The sequence below is a fragment of the Dendrobates tinctorius genome, unplaced genomic scaffold (assembly GCF_039654945.1).
Source record: "Dendrobates tinctorius isolate UK_male_01 unplaced genomic scaffold, ASM3965494v1 ptg000483l, whole genome shotgun sequence".
NCBI classification, from domain to species: domain Eukaryota; kingdom Metazoa; phylum Chordata; class Amphibia; order Anura; family Dendrobatidae; genus Dendrobates; species Dendrobates tinctorius.
This window is the reverse complement of record NW_027362144.1, coordinates 867,501-892,599: the sequence shown is the minus strand read 5'-3', so window position 1 is coordinate 892,599 and position 25,099 is coordinate 867,501. Positions and strand designations below refer to the sequence as shown.

Sequence of the window (25,099 nt, the reverse complement as noted above, 5' to 3'; positions counted from 1 at the left end):
CCCACCCTGGATCTGCCCCCATCCACCTTCCCTATGCCATGGACTTCTGTAGCCCCCATCCTGGATCTGCCCCCATCCACCTTCCCTATGCCATGAACTTCTATAGCCCCACCCTGGATCTGCCCCATCCACCTTCCCTATGCCATGGACTTCTATAGCCCCACCCTGGATCTGCCCCCATCCCCCCCATCCACCTCCCCTATGCCATGGACTTCTATAGCCTCATCCTGGATCTGCCCCATCCCCCCCATCCACCTTCCCTATGCCATGGACTTCTATAGCCCCCACCCTGGATCTGCCCCCATCCACCTTCCCTATGCCATGGACTTCTGTAGCCCCCATCCTGGATCTGCCCCCATCCACCTTCCCTATGCCATGGACTTCTATAGCCCCACCCTGGATCTGCCCCCATCCCCCCCATCCACCTCCCCTATGCCATGGACTTCTGTAGCCCCATCCTGGATCTGCCCCATCCACCTCCCCTATGCCATGGACTTCTATAGCCCCACCCTGGATCTGCCCCATCCACGTTCCCTATGCCATGGACTTCTATAGCCCCACCCTGGATCTGCCCCCATCCACCTCCCCTATGCCATGGACTTCTATAGCCTCATCCTGGATCTGCCCCATCCCCCCATCCACCTTCCCTATGCCATGGACTTCTATAGCCCCCACCCTGGATCTGTCCCATCCACCTTCCCTATGCCATGGACTTCTATAGCCCCACCCTGGATCTGCCCCCATCCACCTTCCCTATGCCATGGACTTCTGTAGCCCCCATCCTGGATCTGCCCCCATCCACCTTCCCTATGCCATGGACTTCTGTAGCCCCCATCCTGGATCTGCCCCCATCCACCTCCCCTATGCCATGGACTTCTATAGCCCCACCCTGGATCTGCCCCCATCCCCCCCATCCACCTTCCCTATGCCATGGACTTCTGTAGCCCCCATCCTGGATCTGCCCCATCCACCTTTCCTACAGTCCCTATCCCTATTCCTTTCTGTACACTTGCTTTGGCAAAACTAATGTGTATTTAGTCCTGCCTATAAAAATTCTTTGAATCTTGAATCTACACCCCACCCTTACATAGGTGTGTATACACCCCACCCTTACATAGGTGTGTATACACCCCCTGTCGTAGCTGCTTTTTGTTCTGACCAAGCGTCAGGGATGCCAGATCACCAGTGAGTTTGGATTGTGAGATTTTCGCCCTTCTGATGAGAAGAGCTTGGAGACAAAGAGACTCGACACACACGAGCCGTGGTCAAATCACTTTTTCTGACGTAATGAAACACAAGGCAAACTTTTATACCATTTACAGCAATATGTGACTCTATGGAGCTCATGTGGCCCCCATCATCACCCACCATCACCTCAGGGTTATGCCATGTTACCATGTACCCAGAACACGCTGTGCCTGACTATGGAGAACAAATATGATAACAAGTATAGTGTCCTGGAGAACAGAGACTAATAGTCTACATAAGAACAACACATAGCAATAATAGGCAATTGAAGTCTTAAAGGTAATTAAAGGGATATAAAGCAAACCATTAACTCTTCTATATCACCCCCTACATACAGTTGTGGCCAAAAGTATTGGCACCCCTGCAATTCTGTCAGATAATACTCAGTTTCTCCCTGAAAATGATTGCAAACACAAATTCTTTGTTATTATCTTCATTTAATTTGTCTTAAATGAAAAAAACACAAAAAGAATTGTCCTAAAGCCAAATTGGATATAATTCCACACCAAACATAAAAAAGAGGGTGGACAAAAGTATTGGCACTGTTGGAAAAATCCTGTGATGCTTCTCTAATTTGTGTAATTAACAGCACCTGTAACTTACCTGTGGCACCTAACAGGTGTTGGCAATAACTAAATCACACTTGCAGCCAGCTGACATGGATTAAAGTTGACTCAACCTCTGTCCTGTGTCCTTGTGTGCACCACATTGAGCATGGAGAAAAGAAAGAAGACCAAAGAACTGTCTGAGGACTTGAGAAACCAAATTGTGAGGAAGCATGAGCAATCTCAAGGCTACAAGTCCATCTCCAAAGACCTGAATGTTCCTGTGTCTACCGTGCGCAGTGTCATCAAGAAGTGTAAAGCCCATGGCACTGTGGCTGACCTCCCTAGATGTGGACGGAAAAGAAAAATTGACAAGAGATTTCAACGCAAGATTGTGCGGATATTGGATAAAGAACCTCCACTAACATCCAAACAAGTTCAAGCTGCCCTGCAGTCCGAGGGTACAACAGTGTCAACCCGTACTATCCGTCGGCATCTGAATGAAAATGGACTGTATGGTAGGAGAACCAGGAAGACCCCACTTCTTACCCCGAGACATAAAAAAGCCAGGCTGGAGTTTGCCAAAACTTACCAGAAAAAGCCTAAAACGTTTTGGAAGAATGTTCTCTGGTCAGATGAGACAAAAGTAGAGCTTTTTGGGCAAAGGCATCAACATAGAGTTTACAGGCGAGAAAAACAGGCATTCAAAGAAAAGAACACGGTCCCTACAGTCAAACATGGTGGAGGTTCCCTGATGTTTTGGGGTTGCTTTGCTGCCTCTGGCACTGGACTGCTTGACCGTGTGCATGGCATTATGAAGTCAGAAGACTACCAACAAATTTTGCAGCATAATGTAGGGCCCAGTGTGAGAAAGCTGGGTCTCCCTCAGAGGTCATGGGTCTTCCAGCAGGACAATGACCCAAAACACACTTCAAAAAGCACTAGAAAATGGTTTGAGAGAGAGCACTGGAGACTTCTAAGGTGGCCAGCAATGAGTCCAGACCTGAATCCCATAGAATACCTGTGGAGAGATCTAAAAATGGCAGTTTGGAGAAGGCACCCTTCAAATATCAGGGACCTGGAGCAGTTTGCCAAAGAAGAATGGTCTAAAATTCCAGCAGAGCATTGTAAGAAACTCATTGATGGTTACCGGAAGCGGTTGGTAACAGTTATTTTGGCTAAAGGTTGTGCAACCAAGTATTAGGCTGAGGGTGCCAATACTTTTGTCTGGCCCATTTTTGGAGCTTTGTGTGAAATGATCAATGTTTTGCTTTTTGCTTCATTCTCTTTTGTGTTTTTTCATTGAAGACAAATTAAATGAAGATAATACCAAAGAATTTGTGTTTGCAATCATTTTCAGGAAGAAACGGAATATTATCTGACAGAATTGCAGGGGTGTGAATACTTTTGGCCACAACTATAGGTATATACACCCCCCCCCCTACATAGGTATTTATACACCCCCCCTACATAGGTATATACACCCCCCCTACATAGGTATATATACACCCCCCCCTACATAGGTATATACACCCCCCCCACATAGGTATATACACCCCCCCTACATAGGTATATACACCCCCCCTACATAGGTATATACACCCCCCTACATAGGTATATACACCCCCCTACATAGGTATATACACCCCCCTACATAGGTATATACAGCACCCTACATAGGTATATACAGCACCCCCCCTACATAGGTATATACAGCACCCCCCCTACATAGGTATATACAGCACCCCCCCTACATAGGTATATACAGCACCCCCCCTACATAGGTATATACAGCACCCCCCCTACATAGGTATATACAGCACCCCCCCTACATAGGTATATACACCCCCCCCCTACATAGGTATATACACCCCCCCCCCTCTACATAGGTATATACACCCCCCCTCTACATAGGTATATACACCCCCCCTCTACATAGGTATATACACCCCCCTTCTACATAGGTATATACACCCCCCCTCTACATAGGTATATACACCCCCCCTCTACATAGGTATATACACCCCCCCTCTACATAGGTATATACACCCCCCTCTACATAGGTATATACACCCCCCCTCTACATAGGTATATACACCCCCCCTCTACATAGGTATATACACCCCCCCTCTACATAGGTATATACACCCCCCCCCTACATAGGTATATACACCCCCCCTACATAGGTATATACACCCCCCCCTACATAGGTATATACACCCCCCCCCTACATAGGTATATACACCCCCCCCCTACATAGGTATATACACCCCCCCCCTACATAGGTATATACACCCCCCCCCTACATAGGTATATACACACCCCCCCTACATAGGTATATACACACCCCCCTTACATAGGTATATACACCCCCCCCCTACATAGGTATATACACCCCCCCCCCTACATAGGTATATACACACCCCCCCTACATAGGTATATACACACCCCTTCTACATAGGTATATACACACCCCTTCTACATAGGTATATACACCACCCCCCCCTACATAGGTATATACACCACCCCCCCTACATAGGTATATACACCCCCCCCCTACATAGGTATATACACCCCCCCCTACATAGGTATTTGAGGTAGCGCTGTCATTCATGGTTGGGGGACACTCGCTTGGCAGCCACACAATCAGATCAGCTCAGGTTTTCATAATCCATAACACTCCATGAGGTTTATTCACCATCATAAACCACCGCAGCAATATACAACAGCGTAGCGTCCATGATATAGCTTCACATGACAGCATAGCGTCCATTGTACAGGCTATTCAGCCCCAGGGTTCTCTCACCCACGTCAGGGTTCCCACATGGCTGTTTCTCCAGGCTGCAGACATCCACTCACTCCTCAGGGACTCTCAGACGCTGGCCGCCATTACACACAGCCGCTCCACAGGCTGATAGTGAGGAGATCCTTCTCCTCATGGGACCTTCCAAACTGGACCAATCAGGTCCCAGCATTCACTACATGTGACCTACCCTGGCCACATTATATGGTCCATAGCCACGCCCACCGTGTCACATGACTATGACCTCACCACAGGTCCTTCACACAGACATACTGTATATACTTTACAATAGCGTTCATAAACATTCATATGTCTCTATCTCAAGGTCACCCACCTTGAGATACATAATGGCTCTTCAACCGCTCACACTCTTGGGACATCCACACAGCGCCCCCTAGTGGACACTGGTCAATACACCACATACCCCGCCCCTCTGTTCAAACTTGTGGGGTTGAACACACAATCTTACACCAGGATCTCGAGACCGGGCACTCATTACACCTTGCCCCATAGGTCGAGAGAACCGTCTCCCTCTGTCGTCCGGCCTCATTTCTACGTTAGGCCTCCCCCGCCCCCAGCGGTCAAAATATCGGTCATTGTCTTTGACCCTCCAGTTGCAGTCTGTCTGCGTCATCAGACACTGTTTAGTCACCACCCTCCTAGAGTGCGCTTCGTCACCTGACCGTTCTCCCACTGACCGGCTCTCCCGGTTGGTACGGTTATCAGTCTTAAATCGGTCCTACTGTCTGGCCTGAGTCTGACCCATTCAGCGTCTCACAGGAACTGCGGTCTCTCAGCCTCGCACGGCCCGTCGAACTGCCACTTGCTGACATTCTTCGGCCACCTGCCATGTCACTACTTGGAGGAACCCTTCGGGTCCTTACATCTTGGGTTGGAGGCGGCCGCCACCTGGTATTCTGTGCTTCTTTATTAATTCGCCGGCGGTCCTGCCTCAACTGCTCAATTTCTCGCAGGTACCCCACTCGATACTCCACAAGCATCCGAAAGTCTCTCAGGCTCTCCATGGAGCCAACCACGATGATGGGAATTCTACCCACTTCACTGGATACCGGGTCTTCATCATCAGGAGGGATCCTCACCACACCGGAGATATTCACGAGGTCTTGCATCACCTTCCCGGATCTTCCAATGATTCTCCCAATCAGAGCTTTGGGTACCGGAACCACATCTTTCCGCAAACCCAGCCGAACCATAGCCTCTCTTGCTATCTCTAGGCGTCGAGCAGCCTTCACATCACTCTGCCTGACCAACTGTTTGACATGGAGACACTGCAAATGCATCTCTTTCAGGACAGCTACTCTGTTTGATGTATCTTCTCTGGCTGATACTATCACTAACTGCCGAGTCTCCGGTGCCCAGTGCACCTCACACGCCTTGACCGCCTCTTTGAAAGCCTCATGCACACCTTCCTCAGCACAGGCTTCTTGCATGTCCTCTGGTACATCAATCACAGTCTTGAAGGACGAGGTCTTGCTCTCTTCCTGGACCGAAGGCTCTGGCCTTACCACGGACACTTCCCTCACTACAGTTGCCCTGACCGGGTGACTGTCTTCTTCAGTTCTTAACTCATCAACTTCACATGGTTGGATCACTTCATGACCCTTGGCCACTATGGCTACAGGCAGTTCTGTCTTATTATCATTCACGCTCTCCCGCGGTAAGTCTTCGTCCAATTTCTCCCGCAGAAGACTGTTAACTACTCCTCTGAGTTCCTCCATCTCTTCCTTGAGGTTCTTGTTCACACTTTGCCAGGTGGACAGGTGTCCTCTGAGCTCCAAGATCTTTCTTAAGCTCCTCGACCCTGTGTTCAGCCGTTTGTCTCAGGAATCTTTCTCGTTTGACACATTCATCCACCTTCTCTCTGAGGGCCTTATTCAGTCCTTGCCACGTTACCATGTGGCCTTTGAGCTCAGAGACTTCTTTCTCTAGCCCTTCTATTCTGTGCTCCCTGTCTCTCTCAGAGCCACAGTCACCCCCAGAGATTAAGTCATCCCTCCAGTTACTTCCTAACCGTTTGACTACTTCCGCCGTCTTATCCACCAGGTCAGCGTCAGTTTTGTCACGAGTTTCAATCAGCAGAGCCCTAGATTCTGTCCTAGTGGTGGCTACTGGCAACAACACGTCATCGTCACACCACATCGTACGGTGAACCCCCAAGACACTCTCTATCCGTGTGTCAGCTCCGCTCTTTTTGTTTACCACACCATTCTCATTCACACTGTGGCACCCTTCAGGTGACGTCAGGTCAGTAACTTCATCTGACGCAATTCTTTCTCTGGTCGCCCCTACGTCAGGCCTGTCCACGTTAGGAGGCGTCAGCGCCTTCGTATTGGTTAGTCCAACAGTAGGAACGTCTCCACCCTCGTGGCATATATCATCAAACCTGACAAAGTCCCGGCCCCACTCCAAGGCATACACTAAGTCTGATGTATACTGCCCCCTTGGCACTCACTGCCTCCAAGCCCCTCAAACAGTATAATGTCTACCGCATAGTTCACTGTGACCCCATGTGCACAGTGAACCTGGACCATTCTCTTGGTCAGACAAAGTGAGAGGAGTTCCTACCAGAGTCACCTGACTCTTGGAGTCCAACCGTCCCGAGATCCCTTCCCGGTGTAACATCACGGTACACACTTGCGGCCAGTCATCACTCGGAAAGAATATCCCACATTCTGGAAATGACCTACATGAACACTGCGGTATCCCAGACATACCCACTGAGCCAACCAGTGCTGCCATTTCTTCACACTCGGCCCCTTTGTGGACCACCACCCTAATTTGGGTTACCGCCTCCCCTTTTGGGACTCCATTTCTTTTTTGGTTACCACCCCAATTTGGGACTCCACCCCCTTTTGGGCTACCACCTCGATTTGGGCCACCCCCTTTCGGGATCTCCCCATGTCTGTTGTACCGGTCTTCTTAGACCACAGTTCACACCACACAGTTTGTCTCTTACGATACCAGACAAGTCCTTGCTGGCACCACCACAGCTCCTGCTGTCACCGATCACCGGCACCACCGGCTGCTGTTCACACACACAGCGGCTGGAGTCACTGCAGCTCCTGCTGCGCCGTCTTCGTGGACCCGCCGATCCACCGGAAGCCGCTTGTCACCTTCGTGGCCCCACTGAGCCACATCAAGCCGCTTGTCACCTTCTTGACTCCGACTGAGCCACCGCAGGCTGAGTCGAGAAAAAAGAAGAAAAAAAACACACCACAAAAACCTCACGTGTCCTGACTGTGTGCTATTCAGGACGCTCCTGTCTCCACCTGAGACCGTCCAACACACAGGGTGCACCGGGTGCGATTCAGGGAGCGACCCTCCTCCCAGGGTCTCCCCACACACCGGCCTCACCAGGTCCAGGGGCTCGGCAGGTGCTCTTCAGGACATTGTCTCCACCTGAGACTGCCCAACACTCGCGCCACACCAGGTCCAAGGTCACACCACGTGCTCCTGGGATCCGACTCTGCTCCCAGGGCTGACCCTCCAGGACCTTTCCTCACTGAACCCTCCAGGAACACTGTCTTCCTCACTGACCCAGGTCAGTACCACACGAATACCCGTCCGTTTCTCCTGTGTTGCCCACACAGGTCCTCGGGTACCTCTTCTCCGCAGAGGCACCCTAGCAATCACCAGTCTCTTTCTCCTGGGGGAGCAGCCGCACTGGCCTCACCGATCCAGACAGTGCCTTACTCACTAGGCCGCCCCACGGTTTCCAGAACCACAGCCGGACAGTGGCTTCCCCACTTGCAGGCCGACAGGCTCTGCTCACACGTGGCCGGTCAGCAGCACATCACGCGGCTTCCACAACCCTCCGCTCAGCGTTGCTCTTTGCCACCGGATTTTGCAGTCCTTATCCGTTGCTCCCAGCAACAAGGCTACAACACTGCCCACATCCTCCACCAATTGTGAGGTAGCGCTGTCATTCAAGGTTGGGGGACACTCGCTTGGCAGCCACACAATCAGATCAAGCTCAGGTTTTCATAATCCATAACACTCCATGAGGTTTATTCACCATCATAAACCACCGCAGCAATATACAACAGCGCAGCGTCCATGATATAGCTTCACATGACAGCATAGCGTCCATTATACAGGTTATTCAGCCCCAGGGTTCTCTCACCCACGTCAGGGTTCCCACATGGCTGTTTCTCCAGGCTGCAGACATCCACTCACTCCTCAGGGACTCTCAGACGCTGGCCGCCATTACACACAGCCGCTCCACAGGCTGATAGTGAGGAGATCCTTCTCCTCACGGGACCTTCCAAACTGGACCAATCAGGTCCCAGCATTCACTACATGTGACCTACCCTGGCCACATTATATGGTCCATAGCCACGCCCACCGTGTCACATGACTATGACCTCACCACAGGTCCTTCACACAGACATATATACTTTACAATAGCGTTCATAAACATACATCTGTCTCTATCTCAAGGTCACCCACCTTGAGATATATAATGGCTCTTCAACCGCTCACACTCTTGGGACATCCACACAGCGCCCCCTAGTGGACACAGTGGTCATTACACCACAGTACATACACCCCCCTACTTGGGTATATACACCCCCCCTACATGGGTATATACACCCCCCCTACATGGGTATATACACCCCCCCTACATGGGTATATACACCCCCCCTACATGGGTATATACACCCCCCCTACATGGGTATATACACCCCCCCTACATGGGTATATACACCCCCCCTACATGGGTATATACACCCCCCCTACATGGGTATATACACCCCCCCCTACATGGGTATATATACACCCCCCCTACATGGGGGTATATATACACCCCCCCTACATGGGGGTATATATACACCCCCCCTACATGGGGGTATATATACACCCCCCCCTACATGGGGGTATATATACACCCCCCCCTACATGGGGGTATATATACACCCCCCCCTACATGGGGGTATATATACACCCCCCCCTACATGGGGGTATATATACACCCCCCCCTACATGGGGGTATATATACACCCCCCCCTACATGGGGGTATATATACACCCCCCCCTACATGGGGGTATATATACACCCCCCCCTACATGGGGGGGTATATATACACCCCCCCCTACATGGGGGGGTATATATACACCCCCCCCCCCTACATGGGGGGGTATATATACACCCCCCCCCCCTACATGGGGGGGTATATATACACCCCCCCCCCTACATGGGGGGGTATATATACACCCCCCCCCCTACATGGGGGGGTATATATACACCCCCCCCCCTACATGGGGGGGTATATATACACCCCCCCCCCCTACATGGGGGGGTATATATACACCCCCCCCCCTACATGGGGGGGTATATATACACCCCCCCCCCTACATGGGGGGGTATATATACACCCCCCCCCCTACATGGGGGGGTATATATACACCCCCCCCCCTACATGGGGGGGTATATATACACCCCCCCCCCCTACATGGGGGGGTATATATACACCCCCCCCCCCTACATGGGGGGGTATATATACACCCCCCCCCTACATGGGGGTATATATACACCCCCCCCCCCTACATGGGTGTATATATACACCCCCCCCCTACATGGGTGTATATATACACCCCCCCCCTACATGGGTGTATATATACACCCCCCCCTACATATATATCTCACACATCTAGAACCGCTTATTACAAATAGACCAAATGCAACAATGAGTTAACGAGCTTCACATCATCGGACGGCCCCGGTGTTTTCAATTAGTGATTATATCACCTGTTCCACCACACGTGTGATTTCTTTCGCCATCTGTAATTGTAAATTTAATTTCTGTTGGCCTACCATCTAGAGGACGACGGGTGAGAACCCGGGAGCACATTGGGGACATTGCGGCTGCTCGTGATGTGGAGGACGTGGATTCCCAATCCCCAGGCATTTTACATTGAAGCATAAATGTAATCCAGGCGACCTGAAAATCAGAGGAACTGACCATGTTACTATGGGGTCCGGGGTGGCGATAAGAATGCCGCTGGCCTGTAACTTTGGTTCCCCTAGGCTTAATCGAGCCGCTTAGCTTCTCTTCCTCTGCGCTTTCCAGTGGTCACTGTGTTTTATGTGTTGTCTTTAATTGTATGCGTTTTCGCCTTTGTCTATGATACTATATTTCTGGACTCTTCCTATATGCCTGGTCCTTGGAATTCTAGAAATAATGGAGCTGCCTGAATCCTTTAATATTCTGCTTTACAGCTGGACTCATTAAGAATGATAAATTATATGTATATTTATATATTTTTAATATGTATCCACTTTTGTGACTATTTACCTGACGTGCGATTGTTACCGGCCCTTGTAGTAGTGAGGTCGTGTCTCTGTCGATGGAGTTCTGGGTTCTCTGCTGCTGTTTAGCCTTTGGGTGAATCGTGGGCATTATTTGCCCTTAAACAACTTGGCGCCTGACACTTCTCACTAGTGCGCGTGTCCTGGGTGTGGGCGCTGCTACCGGCGTCTTTCTGTGGTTCACGCAGGCGCAGTGTGGACCGCGTTGCCATCTCGACGCCGGGGGTGTCGCTCGGTGCCGCCCCCGCTAACTCGTGACACGCGCCACCAATGGTGCGTTTTGGACATGCATTTAAGAGGCATGAGAGGGACACTCAATACATCCGGTTCCCCCCCCCCCCCCCCCCCCAAGAAGCGACCACGAAACGCGCGTAGGGGCGCGTACTTGTTCATGGACTCCAGCATGGGTAATTGACCATCATATTTCTTTGATCCCCTCCCTGTTCCCTACCCTGTGGGCAGTGTTTGCAATGGAAATGCTTGATGGGTGGTGACACTTTGTCATGAGTTATAAGATGGGACTATTTTGGTGGGGATAAAGTACAGTGTAGTTCCCCCCCCTGCTATGTTTAAGATGGCACTGGCATTACACATGGCTTTTTAATATGTGAACTTATCATGATGTATACATATTTTAGGGTGGTGATCCTTTGCCCGTTCTGCTGGATTATGTGACCGTACGCTTTGCTCTTAACCGGTGCTCCCTGGTGTAGACCATCTGATCTCTGTTTTGGTTATCCCATGAATAATTGTAGTCTGTCTTTTTGTATGTATCTAATTTTAATGAATTTATGCTTTGTTATGGATTATAGGCTCCATTGCTTTCTTTCGTGTGTTTCTCAGGAGGAGCCCCATAGGGTATTTACCCAATCCTAGGTAGTGTAGCCTAGGAGTTTGCTGTTTATCATGTTTTTTGTGCTCGAGATTCTGTTTCTCATTGCGTTGGAGGTAGATGCCAAGTACAACTCCAGGGCAGCTTCTGGGGAATAACAGCTGACTCCAGGGGTCAGAGACGCTGGATTGGATAGTTGGGCCCTGTCAGGACAAGTCGGTCACCGGTACGGGTTCAGACTGTACGGCTTCTGGATAGCAGACGGGTCGGCCACTGACACGGGTTCAGACTGTACGGCTTCTGGATAGCAGATGGGTCAGCCACTGACACGGGTTCAGACTGTGCAGGCTTCTGGATAGAAGACGAGTCGGCCACTGGCACGGGTTCAGACTGTACGGCTTCTGGATAGCAGACGGGTCGGCCACTGGCACGGGTTCAGACTGTGCAGGCTTCTGGATAGAAGATGAGTCGGCCACTGACACGGGTTCAGACTGTACGGCTTCTGGATAGCAGACGGATCGGCCACTGACACGGGTTCAGACTGTACGGCTTCTGGATAGCAGACGGATCGGCCACTGGCACAGGTTCAGACTGTGCAGGCTTCTGGATAGCAGACGGGTCGGCCACTGGCACGGGTTCAGACTGTGCAGGCTTCTGGATAGCAGACGGGTCGGCCACTGGCACGGGTTCAGACTGTACGGCTTCTGGATAGCAGACGGATCGGCCACTGGCACAGGTTCAGACTGTACGGCTTCTGGATAGCAGACGGATCGGCCACTGACACGGGTTCAGACTGTACGGCTTCTGGATAGCAGACGGATCGGCCACTGGCACAGGTTCAGACTGTGCAGGCTTCTGGATAGCAGACGGGTCGGCCACTGGCACGGGTTCAGACTGTGCAGGCTTCTGGATAGCAGACGGGTCGGCCACTGGCACGGGTTCAGACTGTACGGCTTCTGGATAGCAGACGGATCGGCCACTGGCACGGGTTCAGACTGTACGGCTTCTGGATAGCAGACGGATCGGCCACTGGCACGGGTTCAGACTGTGCAGGCTTCTGGATAGCAGACGGGTCGGCCACTGGCACGGGTTCAGACTGTGCAGGCTTCTGGATAGCAGACGGGTCGGCCACTGGCACAGGTTCAGACTGTACGGCTTCTGGATAGCAGACGGATCGGCCACTGGCACAGGTTCAGACTGTACGGCTTCTGGATGCAGACGGGTCGGCCACTGACACGGGTTCAGACTGTGCAGGCTTCTGGATAGAAGACGAGTCGGCCACTGGCACGGATTCAGACTGTGCAGGCTTCTGGATAGCAGACGAGTCGGCCACTGGCATGGGTTCAGACTGTGCAGGCTTCTGGATAGCAGACGAGTCGGCCACTGGCACGGGTTCAGACTGTGCAGGCTTAGGGTACAGATGGGTCAGGAATGGAGACAGAATACAGTTAGACTAGGCAGGTTCAGGATAATACAAGCGGACAAAGGACCTAACGGCAGGCAAGTACTACACACAAATATTGCTCAGGCACCTCACAACAGAAGTAGGTGCTTTAAGTAGTAAATGTTTCTCAGCTATTGGCTGGGGACATCTTAGAGTGTGTGCTGTGTCTTTAAGAGACAGAGCGTGCGCTGCCAGGCATGCGCAGACAATGGAAAGTGGAGACAGGAGACTTGGACAAGCGGCCGGGGCGGTGAGTAAGTCGGCGTCCATGCTGGGGGAAGGGAGCGGAGGCACACTGGGATGACTGCACTACAGCTGTTTTTGGTTCAAAGAGTTCAGTGTTGGTCTCATCTGACCAGGCTATTCTCTCAGTATTTCAGTGGCTTGTTTACATGTTGTTGAGCCAACTGTAAATGCGCTTGGACGTGTTTTTTGTGCAGCAGTGGAGCATGCATACAGGTCATGGAGGTTGCATGGTGAGCGTCCATACAGTCCATGGAGGTTACATAGTGAGCGTGCATACAGGCCATGGAGGTTACATAGTGAGCGTGCATACAGGCCATGGAGGTTACATAGTGAGCGTGCATACAGGCCATGGAGGTTACATAGTGAGCGTGCATACAGGCCATGGAGGTTACATAGTGAGCGTGCATACAGGCCATGGAGGTTACATAGTGAGCGTGCATACAGGCCATGGAGGTTGCATGGTGAGTGTCCATACAGTCCATGGAATTTGCATAGTGAGTGTGCATACAGGCCATGGAGGTTGCATGGTGAGCGTGCATACAGGCTATGGAGGTTGTGTGGTCAGTGTGCATACAGGCCATGGAAGTTTTATGATGGCCGTGCCTACAGGCCGTGGAGGTTGCGTGGTGGCCGTGCCTACAGGCCGTGGAGGTTGCGTGGTGGCCGTGCCTACAGGCCGTGGAGGTTGCGTGGTGGCCGTGCCTACAGGCCGTGGAGGTTGCGTGGTGGCCGTGCCTACAGGCCGTGGAGGTTGCGTGGTGGCCGTGCCTACAGGCCGTGGAGGTTGCGTGGTGGCCGTGCCTACAGGCCGTGGAGGTTGCGTGGTGGCCGTGCCTACAGGCCGTGGAGGTTGCGTGGTGGCCGTGCCTACAGGCCGTGGAGGTTGCGTGGTGGCCGTGCCTACAGGCGGTGGAGGTTGCGTGGTGGCCGTGCCTACAGGCGGTGGAGGTTGCGTGGTGGCCGTGCCTACAGGCGGTGGAGGTTGCGTGGTGGCCGTGCCTACAGGCGGTGGAGGTTGCGTGGTGGCCGTGCCTACAGGCGGTGGAGGTTGCGTGGTGGCCGTGCCTACAGGCGGTGGAGGTTGCGTGGTGGCCGTGCCTACAGGCGGTGGAGGTTGCGTGGTGGCCGTGCCTACAGGCGGTGGAGGTTGCGTGGTGGCCGTGCCTACAGGCGGTGGAGGTTGCGTGGTGGCCGTGCCTACAGGCGGTGGAGGTTGCGTGCATTATTTATAATTTTCTATTGAACAATTTTACCTGCCGATTCCAGGTCTTTTTATGGTCTTTTCACTGTGAAATCTTGCGATGAGCACCTGGTCGTTGGCAGTTTATTATAGTGGAGTGATGTTCTTTCCACCTCTGAATTATGGCCCCATTAGTGCTCACTGGAACCTTCAGTAGTTTTGAAATTCTCCTGTAACCAATGCTATCAGACGTTTTACAACAATAAGGTTGTGAATGTCTTGAGACTGTTCACTGGTGTTACCCATCATGAGATATTTCTTGTGTAGCACCTTGGTAATGAGACACCTTTTTATAGGCCATCAGTTAAACCTAGCTAAATATTTGTCTCTTAAGTGTCAGGATTGCTTTCTAATTCCTGATAGATCTCAGCCGGTGTCAGGACTTTCCCGCACTTTTTGCTTCTGTCACGCTGCTGTAATGCAGGTAGAAGCAAGCTCAAGAAGATGGCAATGGAGTGGAGGGAGGACTGCACACAGCAAGAGCTGACCTGCAGCGTAGCAGCGAGGCCACCACCAGGTGGCAGCAGATTAGTAAAACAAGCCAGGTCGATATTAGTCTGTAGCGCAGTAGCAAAGGAATAAGCAAACACAGAGTCAGAAACAAGCCAAAAGGGTCAGTACCAGTCAGGAGCAGATATGCCCAAGACGACACAAAAACAGCAGGTCAGAGTCCTAGCCAAGTCAAGAAACAGGGAGTCCAAACACGAAGGGGAAACAGAGTCGATGGTGGTGGATATACTCTCTGGGTCCCCATGGTGGGGGCAGTTATCCCTGGGATCTGGCAATGGATATGCATCCCAGGTCCTGGGGGCTATTGTCCCTGGGGGACAGGAGTGGATATGCTCGCCAGGTCCCAGGGGTGGTTGGCTGCTGTCCCTGAAGGCCAGCAGTGGATATGCTTGCTAGGTCCCGGTGGTGGGTGGCTGTTGTCCCTGGGGGCGGGCAGTGGATATACACTTCAGGTCACAGAGTTCGGGGCTGCAAGTGAATATGCTCTCTGCTCTCCAGGTTAACGGGGTGGGTGGCTGTTGTACCTGGGGGCAAGCAGTGAATATGCTCTCCAGGTCCCGGGGGTGAAGGGGTCTCTGGGGACTGGCAGTGGATATGTTCTCCAGGTTTTGGGGTTGTCAGCTGTTGTCCCTGAGGACCAGCAGTGGATATACTCTCCAGGTCCCGGGGGTAGTTGGCTGTTGCCTCTGAGAGCCAGCAGTGGATATGCTCGCCAGGTACCGGTGGGACGTGACTGTTGTCCCTGGAGGCCGGCGGTGATATGCTTTCCAGATCCTGGAGGTGGGTGCTGTTGTCCTTGGGGTTGGCAGTGCATATGTATTCCAGATCCTGGGGGTGGGGGCTGGCAGTGAATATGCTCTCCAGGTTCCAGGGGTGTGACTGTTGTCCCGAAGGACTGGCCTGAGATATTCTCTCTAGATCTGGAGGGTGGGCGGCTGTTTTTCCTAGGGGTCTGCAGTGGATATGCTCTCCATGTCATGAACAGGGGGTGGGCCGGTTCCCCCCAGGGGTTGGCAGTAGATATGCTCTTTAGGTCTGGGGGGTGGGTGCCGTTGTCCCTGGGGGCTGGCAGTGGATATACTCGCCAGGTACCGGTGGCACATGGCTGTTGTCCCTGGGGCCGGCTGTGATATGCTTTCCAGATCCTGGGGGTGGGTGCTGTTGTCCTTGTGGGTTGGCAGTGCATATCTATTCCAGATCCTTGGGGTGGGGGCTGACAGTGAATATGCTCTATTGTCCCTGACAGCTGGCATTGAATATGCTTTCTAGGTCCGGTGGGTAGGTGCTGTTGTCACTGGGGGCCGGCAATGGATATGCTCTCCATGTCCTGGGGGTTGGGCTGTTGTTCCTGGGGACAGGAAGTGAATATGCTCTCCATGTCCTGGGGGTTGGGCTGTTGTTCCTGGGGACAGGCAGTGAATATGCTCTCCATGTCCTGGGGGTGGGGCTGTTGTTCCTGGGGAAAGGCAGTGGATATGCTCTCCATATCCTGAGGGCCAGGAGTAGATATGCTCTATAGGTCCGGGGGATAGGTGCTGTTGTCAATGGGGGCCGGCAGTGGATATGCTCTCCAGGTCTGGGAGTGGGGCTGTTGTTCCTGGGGACAGGCAGTGGATATGCTCTCTGTTGTGAATTCACTTTCTGGCCTACCTCTGGTTACTAGTGAAGGTAGTGGATCTGGTTAGATTGACAGAGGGGTCGCGAGTTCTCTTTCCGGGCTCCTTCTGGTGGTTACAGGAGGTAATTGAGTTCGGACTGTGTTCTGGATTTTGAGGGAAAATTCCATGTATGTTAAGGGATCGAAATGCCTCTTTGGTGTACAGAGGATTTCATTTTTGGGATTTATTTTGTCCCCGTTGGCTATTGAAATGGACCCGGCCAAGGTACAGGCCATTTATGATTGGGTTCAGCCCACTTCTTTGAAGGCTCTCCAGAAGTTTTTGGGTTTTGCTAATTTCTATCATAAATTTATAGGTAATTTTTCTGCTATTGTCAAACCACTGACTGATTTGACCAAGAAGGGTGCTGATGTGGTGAATTGGTCTACAGAGGCAGTCTCGCCATTTCAGGAGCGGAGATTCACTTCTGCTCCGGTTCTACGGCAACCTGATGTCTCACTTCCATTTCAGGTGGAGGTAGATGCTTCTGAGATTGGTGCAGGAGCTGTGTTGTCCCAAAAAGACCCTGTGACTTCTAAGATGAATCCCTGTGCCTTCTTTTCTCGAAAATTCTCCCCATCTGAACGTAACTATGACGTGGGGAATCGGGAATTGTTGGCCATAAAATGGGCATTTGAGGAGTGGAGACATTGGTTGCAGGGAGCTAGACATCAAGTTGTGGTCCTCACCGACCACAAGAATTTGAGTTATCTTGAATCAGCCAAACGCTTGAATCTTAGACAGGCTAGGTGGGCCTTGTTTTTCATGCGTTTTAATTTTGTGGTCTCTTTTCTTCCGGGCACTAAGAATGTTAAGGCAGACACCCTCTCTAGGAGTTTCTTTGCGGATTCTCTTATTGTGACCGAACCTACTGCCATGCTAGGTGAGGGGGCGGTAGTTCTTTCTGCCATCTCGCCCGATTTGAGACATGCCCTGGAGGAATTTCAGGAGGACAAACCTGAGCGTTGCCCTATGGGAAAATTCTATGTCCTAACCAGAGGAGGAAGAGAGTGATGTCTGAAATTTATTGCTCTGCGTTGGCTGGTCATCCGGGTATTTTTGGTACCAGAGATTTAGTGAGTCGGTCTTTTTGGTGGCCTGCCTTATCTTGTGATGTCAGGAATTTTGTGCAGTCCTGTGGGACTTGTTCTCGGTCTAAACCCTGTTCTCGCTCTAGTGGGTTGTTGATGCCCCTGCCGGTGCCCAAGAGGCCATGGACCCATATCTCAATGGATTTTATTTCTGATCTTCCGGTCTCTCAGAGAATGACTGTTATCTGGATGATTTGTGATAGATTTTCTAAGATGATCCATCTTGTACCACTCCCAAAGTTGCCATCTTCTTCAGAGTTGGTGCCCTTGTTTTTACAACAGGTGGTTCGGTTGCATGGGATTCCTGAGAACATTGTGTCGGACAGAGGAGTCCAATTTGTTTCCAGATTTTGGAGAACTTTTTGTTCCAATCTAGGAATTCAGTTATCTTTCTCCTCTGCATTTCATCCTCAGACCAATGGGCAGACTGAGAGAACAAACCAGACTTTGGAGTCCTATTTGAGATGTTTTATATCTGCTGATCAGGATGACTGGGTCTCATTTTTGCCCTTGGCCGAATTCGCGCTAAACAATAGAGCTAGTTCTGCCACTTTGATGTCGCCCTTTTTCTGTAACTTTGGGTTTCATCCTCGATTTTCTTCAGGGCAAGCGGAATCTTCCACCTGCCCAGGTGTGGACACTGTGGTAGAGAGAATGCAGCAGATTTTGGACCAAGTGGTGGATAAGTTGTCCTCTCTCAGGAAAAAGCCCAACGGTTTTCCAACCGGCATAGGACCATTGGTCCCCGGTTTAAAGTGGGTGATATGGTTTGGTTGTCGTCAAAGAATATTCCTATGAAGGTTGCATCTCCAAAGTTCAAGCCAAGATTCATTGGACCTTATAAGATTTTGGAGATTCTTAATCCTGTTTCTTTTCGATTGGCTCTTCCAGTTACGTTTAAGATCCATAACGTATTTCACAAATCACTGTTGAAGAGGTTTGTTGAGCCAGTAGTTCCTGTGGCGGCACCTCCTGGCCCTGTATTGGTTAAAGGCAATGTGGAATATGAGGTAGAGAAAATATTGGATTCTCGTTTGGTTAGACGGATACTCCAGTACTTGGTCAAATGGAAGGGTTATGGCCAGGAGGATTATTCTTGGGTCTCTGCTTCTGACATTCATGCCGATAGATTGGTTCCTGCTTTTCACTGGGCCCTTCCTGATCGGCCTGGTGGCATGGATGAGGGTTCGGTGACCCCTCTTCAAGGGGGGGGTACTGTTGTGAATTCACTTTCTGGCCTACCTCTGGTTACTAGTGAAGGTAGTGGAGCTGGTTATATTGACAGAGGGGTTGCGAGTTCTCTTTCCGGGCTCCCTCTGGTGGTTACAGGAGGTAATGGAGCTGATCTAATTAACAGAGGCCTGCCACCTGATAATGAGGAGGATGACTGGAGATCTGGATTTAAAACAGCCGACTCCCTCTATCCCTGCTGGTGATTTTTTTTCCGGCCTCCTGATGTCTTAGTTTCCAGCTCAGTCCCTGCATGCTCAGCTAAGTGTTCTTTTGCTATTGTTCACATTTGATTTGGTTTTGTCTATTCAGTTTTGTGTGGTCAGCCAGCTCCGGCTGGGACTGTGCTGAATCACCATCCTTATGTTACTGCTTGTGCCAGTTTGTTTTTGTCTCTTATTAGATTGGCCTCTTTTTGCTCTGCTTTAAGTGGGTGAAGTCGAGTGACTTCAGTATTTTTCTATCAGACGTGTTGGACATTTTTTGCAGGGTTTTTTGCGTGATTGCAGACAGTGTCTTTTCTGTCCTGTCTAGTCAGTGTGGGCCCCATCATTTGCTCAGTCTATTTTCCTACCTGTGTTTGTGTTTTCATCTTGTCTCACCGACAATATATGTTTGGGGGCTGTCTATTCCTTTGGGGTCTGCTCTGGGGCAGTTTAGATTTCCCCTTTCTTGCTTTAGGCTTATTTAGTTCTCCGGCTGTGTCGAGGCGTCTAGAATCATCGTAGGCATGCTCCACAGCTACTGCTAGCTGTGTGGATAGGATCAGGGGTCTGCAATCCGCTTAGTTACCAACCTCTCTGGTTTTCTGTGGCTTAGCTTGGTCTTGCTTTCCTCCTCGGTGACCCAATCATAACAGCTCTCCATGTCCTGGGGGTGGGGCTGTTGTTCCTGGGGACGGGCAGTGGATATGCTCTCCATGTCCTGAGGGCCGGGAGTAGATATGTTTTCTAGGTCCGGGGAGTGAGGCAGTTGTCACTGGGGGGCTGGCAGTGGATATGCTCTCTAGGTCCGGGGTGTGGGTGCTGTTTTCCCTGGGGACAGGCAGTTGATATGCTCTCCTGGTCCGGGGGTGGTGCTGTTGTTCCTGGGGACATGCAGTGGATATGCTCTCTAGGTCCAGGGGTGGCGCTGTTGTCCCTGGGGACATGCAGTGGATATGCTCTCTAGGTCCGGGGGTGGGTGCTGTTGTCCCTGGGGACATGCAGTGGATATGCTCTCTAGGTCCGGGGGGCGGGTGCTGTTGTCCCTGGGGACAGGCAGTGGATATGCTTTCCAGGTCCGGGGGTGGCACTGTTTTCCCTGGGGACAGGCAGTTGATATGCTCTCCTGGTCCGGGGGTGGCGCTGTTGTTCCTGGGGACATGCAGTGGATATGCTCTCTAGGTTCGGGGGTGGGTGCTGTTGGATATGCTCGCTAGGTTGGAGGGTAGTTACATTGTTCACTCTTTTTCATGCTCTCCGTGTTTCTAGGGTCTGTAGCGTCTATGTTGGACGTATCTTGGACCGTATGGAACCTGCAGACGTCTCGTCAGAGGATCTGCCGCCAGTAGGGGAGGATGATGTTCTTTCGGATGAGCCGGATCGAGATGAGCTGGAGCAGAACCCGTTTGATGGTCTCCCGTTCTCTTCTCGGTATTACCAGCTTCTCGCTGGGCGGCGCTCCTTGGACATATGGAGCATGAAGTACCAGTTCATGGAGAGTCTTCAAGGCAGTCACATTGTCTTGGTGTGTGCCGAACCCGGTGCTGGCAAAAGTACACAGGTAAGTCATCTCCTATAATCACATCCAAATCTGCGAATACTTGAACTACAGGACCTCACCTCTCCCCTGTCTCCACCAGAGCTGGAGTGGAGCAGGCACCTGAAATGCATCCTGGAGGATGGGGAGAAAGCATTACTTACCACGTAGCTCTGGCTGTGACTGGAGCTATCCCGTCTCCTTCAGCACTGTCAGTGCAGCTCTGGCTGTGACTGGAGCTACCCTGGCTATGACAGGAGCTACCCTGTCTCCTTCAGCACTGTCATTGCAGCTCTGGCTGTGACTGGAGAATTCTGTATTGCGAATGCAGCTCTGGATGTGAGTGGAGCTGTGTCTCCATAACAAGGAGCCCGTGGGTCTGGTCCTGACTCTCTGACTACTGCAGTGTCCTATTGTGTAAGTTTTGTGGTTTGTGCCCGGCAGGTGCCGCAATGGTGCGCGGAGTATGCCCTTTCTCTGCAGTTCCGTGAGGGCTGTGTGATCTGCTCCCAACCTTACCCAGCTGCTGCCTTCAGCCTGGCCCTCAGGGTGGCAGACGAGATGGACCTGAATGTGGGTCATGAGGTCGGGTTCTCCATTCCATACGAGGACTGCTCTTCTGCCAACACGGTCCTCAGGTATGGAGGGTGTTTGAGAGCATGGGGAGATCACAAGGACTCCTCACTGGTGGTCACCGGAGGTTAGGGTTGGAGTTAGGCCTTTGGTTATGTTTATCGTTAGGGTTGGAGATAGGCTTTTAGGTGTGGGGCAAAGGTTTGATGTCCCGAAACAGCCAGGGGATCACGCAGATATACCACCGCTGCCACCAGTTTATCCACGAACCAGCATTCCGCTGCCTCCAAACTTGAGGACAATCACGCGATTGACTGATGATTGATAGACGAGGCCGCAGAGTCATTGTGAGCTTCCTAGTGAACTTAGAATTTAGATTCACATCCGATTCCAACACATGGAATATATGTATACTTCGGTACAGTCACTGCCAGCTCCACAATAACCCAAGAAAAACTACTCGCTGCCACCATCAGTCGTTTATGCTGGCCGAGTGGACACCTGTTACAGGCATCACTGGGTTTCTGGGTGCGGTTTAAAGAGCAAGAGGAACAGAGATATATTTTATATATTTAATCAAAAAATAGTGAGTGTTTATAAAAATATACAAAATATGTTATAAAAGGGGAACATACAATGTGATCTATACATAAAATAAAAGGGGACAAACAAAAGAAAATTACTAGTCCGGGTGTGATTGACGTGGCACGGAGCTTATCGGAGGGGAGCGCTCCGATAGGAAAATGACAGTCCTAAAGTGAGCTGCATCTCCCAGTGTAATGTGTATGGAGAGTGTACATGTGTATGGAGAGTGTACGTGTGTGTGTAATGTGTATGGAGAGTGTACGTGTGTGTGTGTAATGTGTACGTGTGTGTGTGTGTGTGTAATGTGTATGGAGAGTGTACATGTGTGTGTGTAATGTGTATGGAGAGTGTACGTGTGTGTGTGTAATGTGTATGGAGAGTGTACGTGTGTGTGTAATGTGTATGGAGAGTGTACGTGTGTGTGTGTGTGTGTAATGTGTATGGAGAGTGTACATGTGTGTACGTGTGTGTGTGTGTGTGTAATGTGTATGGAGAGTGTATGTGTGTGTGTGTGTGTAATGTGTATGGAGAGTGTACGTGTGTGTGTAATGTGTATGGAGAGTGTACATGTGTGTACGTGTGTGTGTGTGTGTGTGTAATGTGTATGGAGAGTGTACGTGTGTGTGTGTGTGTGTGTGTGTGTGTGTGTAATGTGTATGGAGAGTGTACGTGTGTGTGTAATGTGTATGGAGAGTGTACGTGTGTGTGTAATGTGTATGGAGAGTGTACGTGTGTGTGTGTAATGTGTATGGAGAGTACGTGTGTGTGTGTGTGTGTGTGTATGGAGAGTGTACGTGTGTGTGTAATGTGTATGGAGAGTGTACGTGTGTGTGTAATGTGTATGGAGAGTGTACATGTGTGTGTAATGTGTATGGAGAGTGTACGTGTGTGTGTAATGTGTATGGAGAGTGTACGTGTGTGTGTAATGTGTATGGAGAGTGTACGTGTGTGTGTGTGTGTGTAATGTGTATGGAGAGTGTACGTGTGTGTGTGTGTAATGTGTATGGAGAGTGTACGTGTGTGTGTAATGTGTATGGAGAGTGTACGTGTGTGTGTAATGTGTATGGAGAGTGTACGTGTGTGTGTGTGTAATGTGTATGGAGAGTGTACGTGTGTGTGTGTGTGTAATGTGTATGGAGAGTGTAAGTGTGTGTGTGTGTGTGTAATGTGTATGGAGAGTGTACGTGTGTGTGTGTATGGAGAGTGTACGTGTGTGTGTGTGTGTAATGTGTATGGAGAGTGTAAGTGTGTGTGTGTGTGTGTAATGTGTATGGAGAGTGTACGTGTGTGTGTGTATGGAGAGTGTACGTGTGTGTGTAATGTGTATGGAGAGTGTACGTGTGTGTGTAATGTGTATGGAGAGTGTACGTGTGTGTGTAATGTGTATGGAGAGTGTACGTGTGTACGTGTGTGTGTGTGTGTGTAATGTGTATGGAGAGTGTACGTGTGTGTGTGTGTGTAATGTGTATGGAGAGTGTACGTGTGTGTGTGTGTGTAATGTGTATGGAGAGTGTACGTGTGTGTGTGTGTAATGTGTATGGAGAGTGTACGTGTGTGTAATGTGTATGGAGAGTGTACGTGTGTGTAATGTGTATGGAGAGTGTACGTGTGTGTGTGTAATGTGTATGGAGAGTGTACGTGTGTGTGTGTGTGTAATGTGTATGGAGAGTGTACGTGTGTGTGTGTGTAATGTGTATGGAGAGTGTACGTGTGTGTGTGTGTAATGTGTATGGAGAGTGTACGTGTGTGTGTGTGTAATGTGTATGGAGAGTGTACGTGTGTGTGTGTGTAATGTGTATGGAGAGTGTACGTGTGTGTGTGTGTAATGTGTATGGAGAGTGTACGTGTGTGTGTGTGTAATGTGTATGGAGAGTGTACGTGTGTGTGTGTGTAATGTGTATGGAGAGTGTACGTGTGTGTGTGTGTAATGTGTATGGAGAGTGTACGTGTGTGTGTGTGTAATGTGTATGGAGAGTGTACGTGTGTGTGTGTGTGTAATGTGTATGGAGAGTGTACGTGTGTGTGTGTGTGTAATGTGTATGGAGAGTGTACGTGTGTGTGTAATGTGTATGGAGAGTGTACGTGTGTGTGTGTGTGTGTAATGTGTATGGAGAGTGTACGTGTGTGTGTGTGTAATGTGTATGGAGAGTGTACGTGTGTGTGTGTGTAATGTGTATGGAGAGTGTACGTGTGTGTGTGTAATGTGTATGGAGAGTGTACGTGTGTGTGTGTGTGTGTGTGTGTGTGTGTGTAATGTGTATGGAGAGTGTACGTGTGTGTGTGTGTAATGTGTATGGAGAGTGTACGTGTGTGTGTGTAATGTGTATGGAGAGTGTACGTGTGTGTGTGTGTAATGTGTATGGAGAGTGTGTGTGTGTGTAATGTGTATGGAGAGTGTACGTGTGTGTGTGTGTGTAATGTGTATGGAGAGTGTACGTGTGTGTGTGTAATGTGTATGGAGAGTGTACGTGTGTGTGTAATGTGTATGGAGAGTGTGTGTGTGTGTGTAATGTGTATGGAGAGTGTACGTGTGTGTGTGTGTGTAATGTGTATGGAGAGTGTACGTGTGTGTGTGTGTGTAATGTGTATGGAGAGTGTAAGTGTACGTGTGTGTAATGTGTATGGAGAGTGTGTGTGTGTGTGTGTAATGTGTATGGAGAGTGTGTGTGTGTGTGTAATGTGTATGGAGAGTGTACGTGTGTGTGTGTAATGTGTATGGAGAGTGTACGTGTGTGTGTGTGTAATGTGTATGGAGAGTGTACGTGTGTGTGTGTGTAATGTGTATGGAGAGTGTACGTGTGTGTGTGTGTGTAATGTGTATGGAGAGTGTACGTGTGTGTGTGTGTGTAATGTGTATGGAGAGTGTACGTGTGTGTGTAATGTGTATGGAGAGTGTGTGTGTGTAATGTGTATGGAGAGTGTACGTGTGTGTGTGTGTGTGTGTGTGTGTGTAATGTGTATGGAGAGTGTACGTGTGTGTGTGTGTAATGTGTATGGAGAGTGTACGTGTGTGTGTGTGTAAT

The 25,099-nt window shown here is 50.5% G+C and overlaps 1 protein-coding gene and 1 long non-coding RNA gene across 3 annotated transcripts in view; one reads left to right on the top strand and one right to left on the bottom strand.

Moving 5' to 3' along the window:
• Positions 1–25,099, top strand: part of DQX1 (DEAQ-box RNA dependent ATPase 1) — a 60,824-nt gene that overhangs the window by 9,740 nt on the left and 25,985 nt on the right. For both annotated transcript variants that reach the window (XM_073564734.1, XM_073564733.1), the window contains exons 2-3: positions 20,651–20,942; positions 21,363–21,556. In XM_073564734.1, the coding sequence (XP_073420835.1) occupies positions 20,688–20,942; positions 21,363–21,556 (449 nt within the window). In that variant the 5' untranslated portion in view covers positions 20,651–20,687. The remainder of the gene's footprint in view (positions 1–20,650; positions 20,943–21,362; positions 21,557–25,099) is intronic.
• Positions 11,689–25,099, bottom strand: part of LOC141077954 (uncharacterized) — a 70,502-nt gene continuing 57,091 nt past the window's right edge. The window contains exon 2 of the long non-coding RNA XR_012227628.1: positions 11,689–13,167. This is a non-coding gene — a long non-coding RNA (uncharacterized lncRNA). The remainder of the gene's footprint in view (positions 13,168–25,099) is intronic.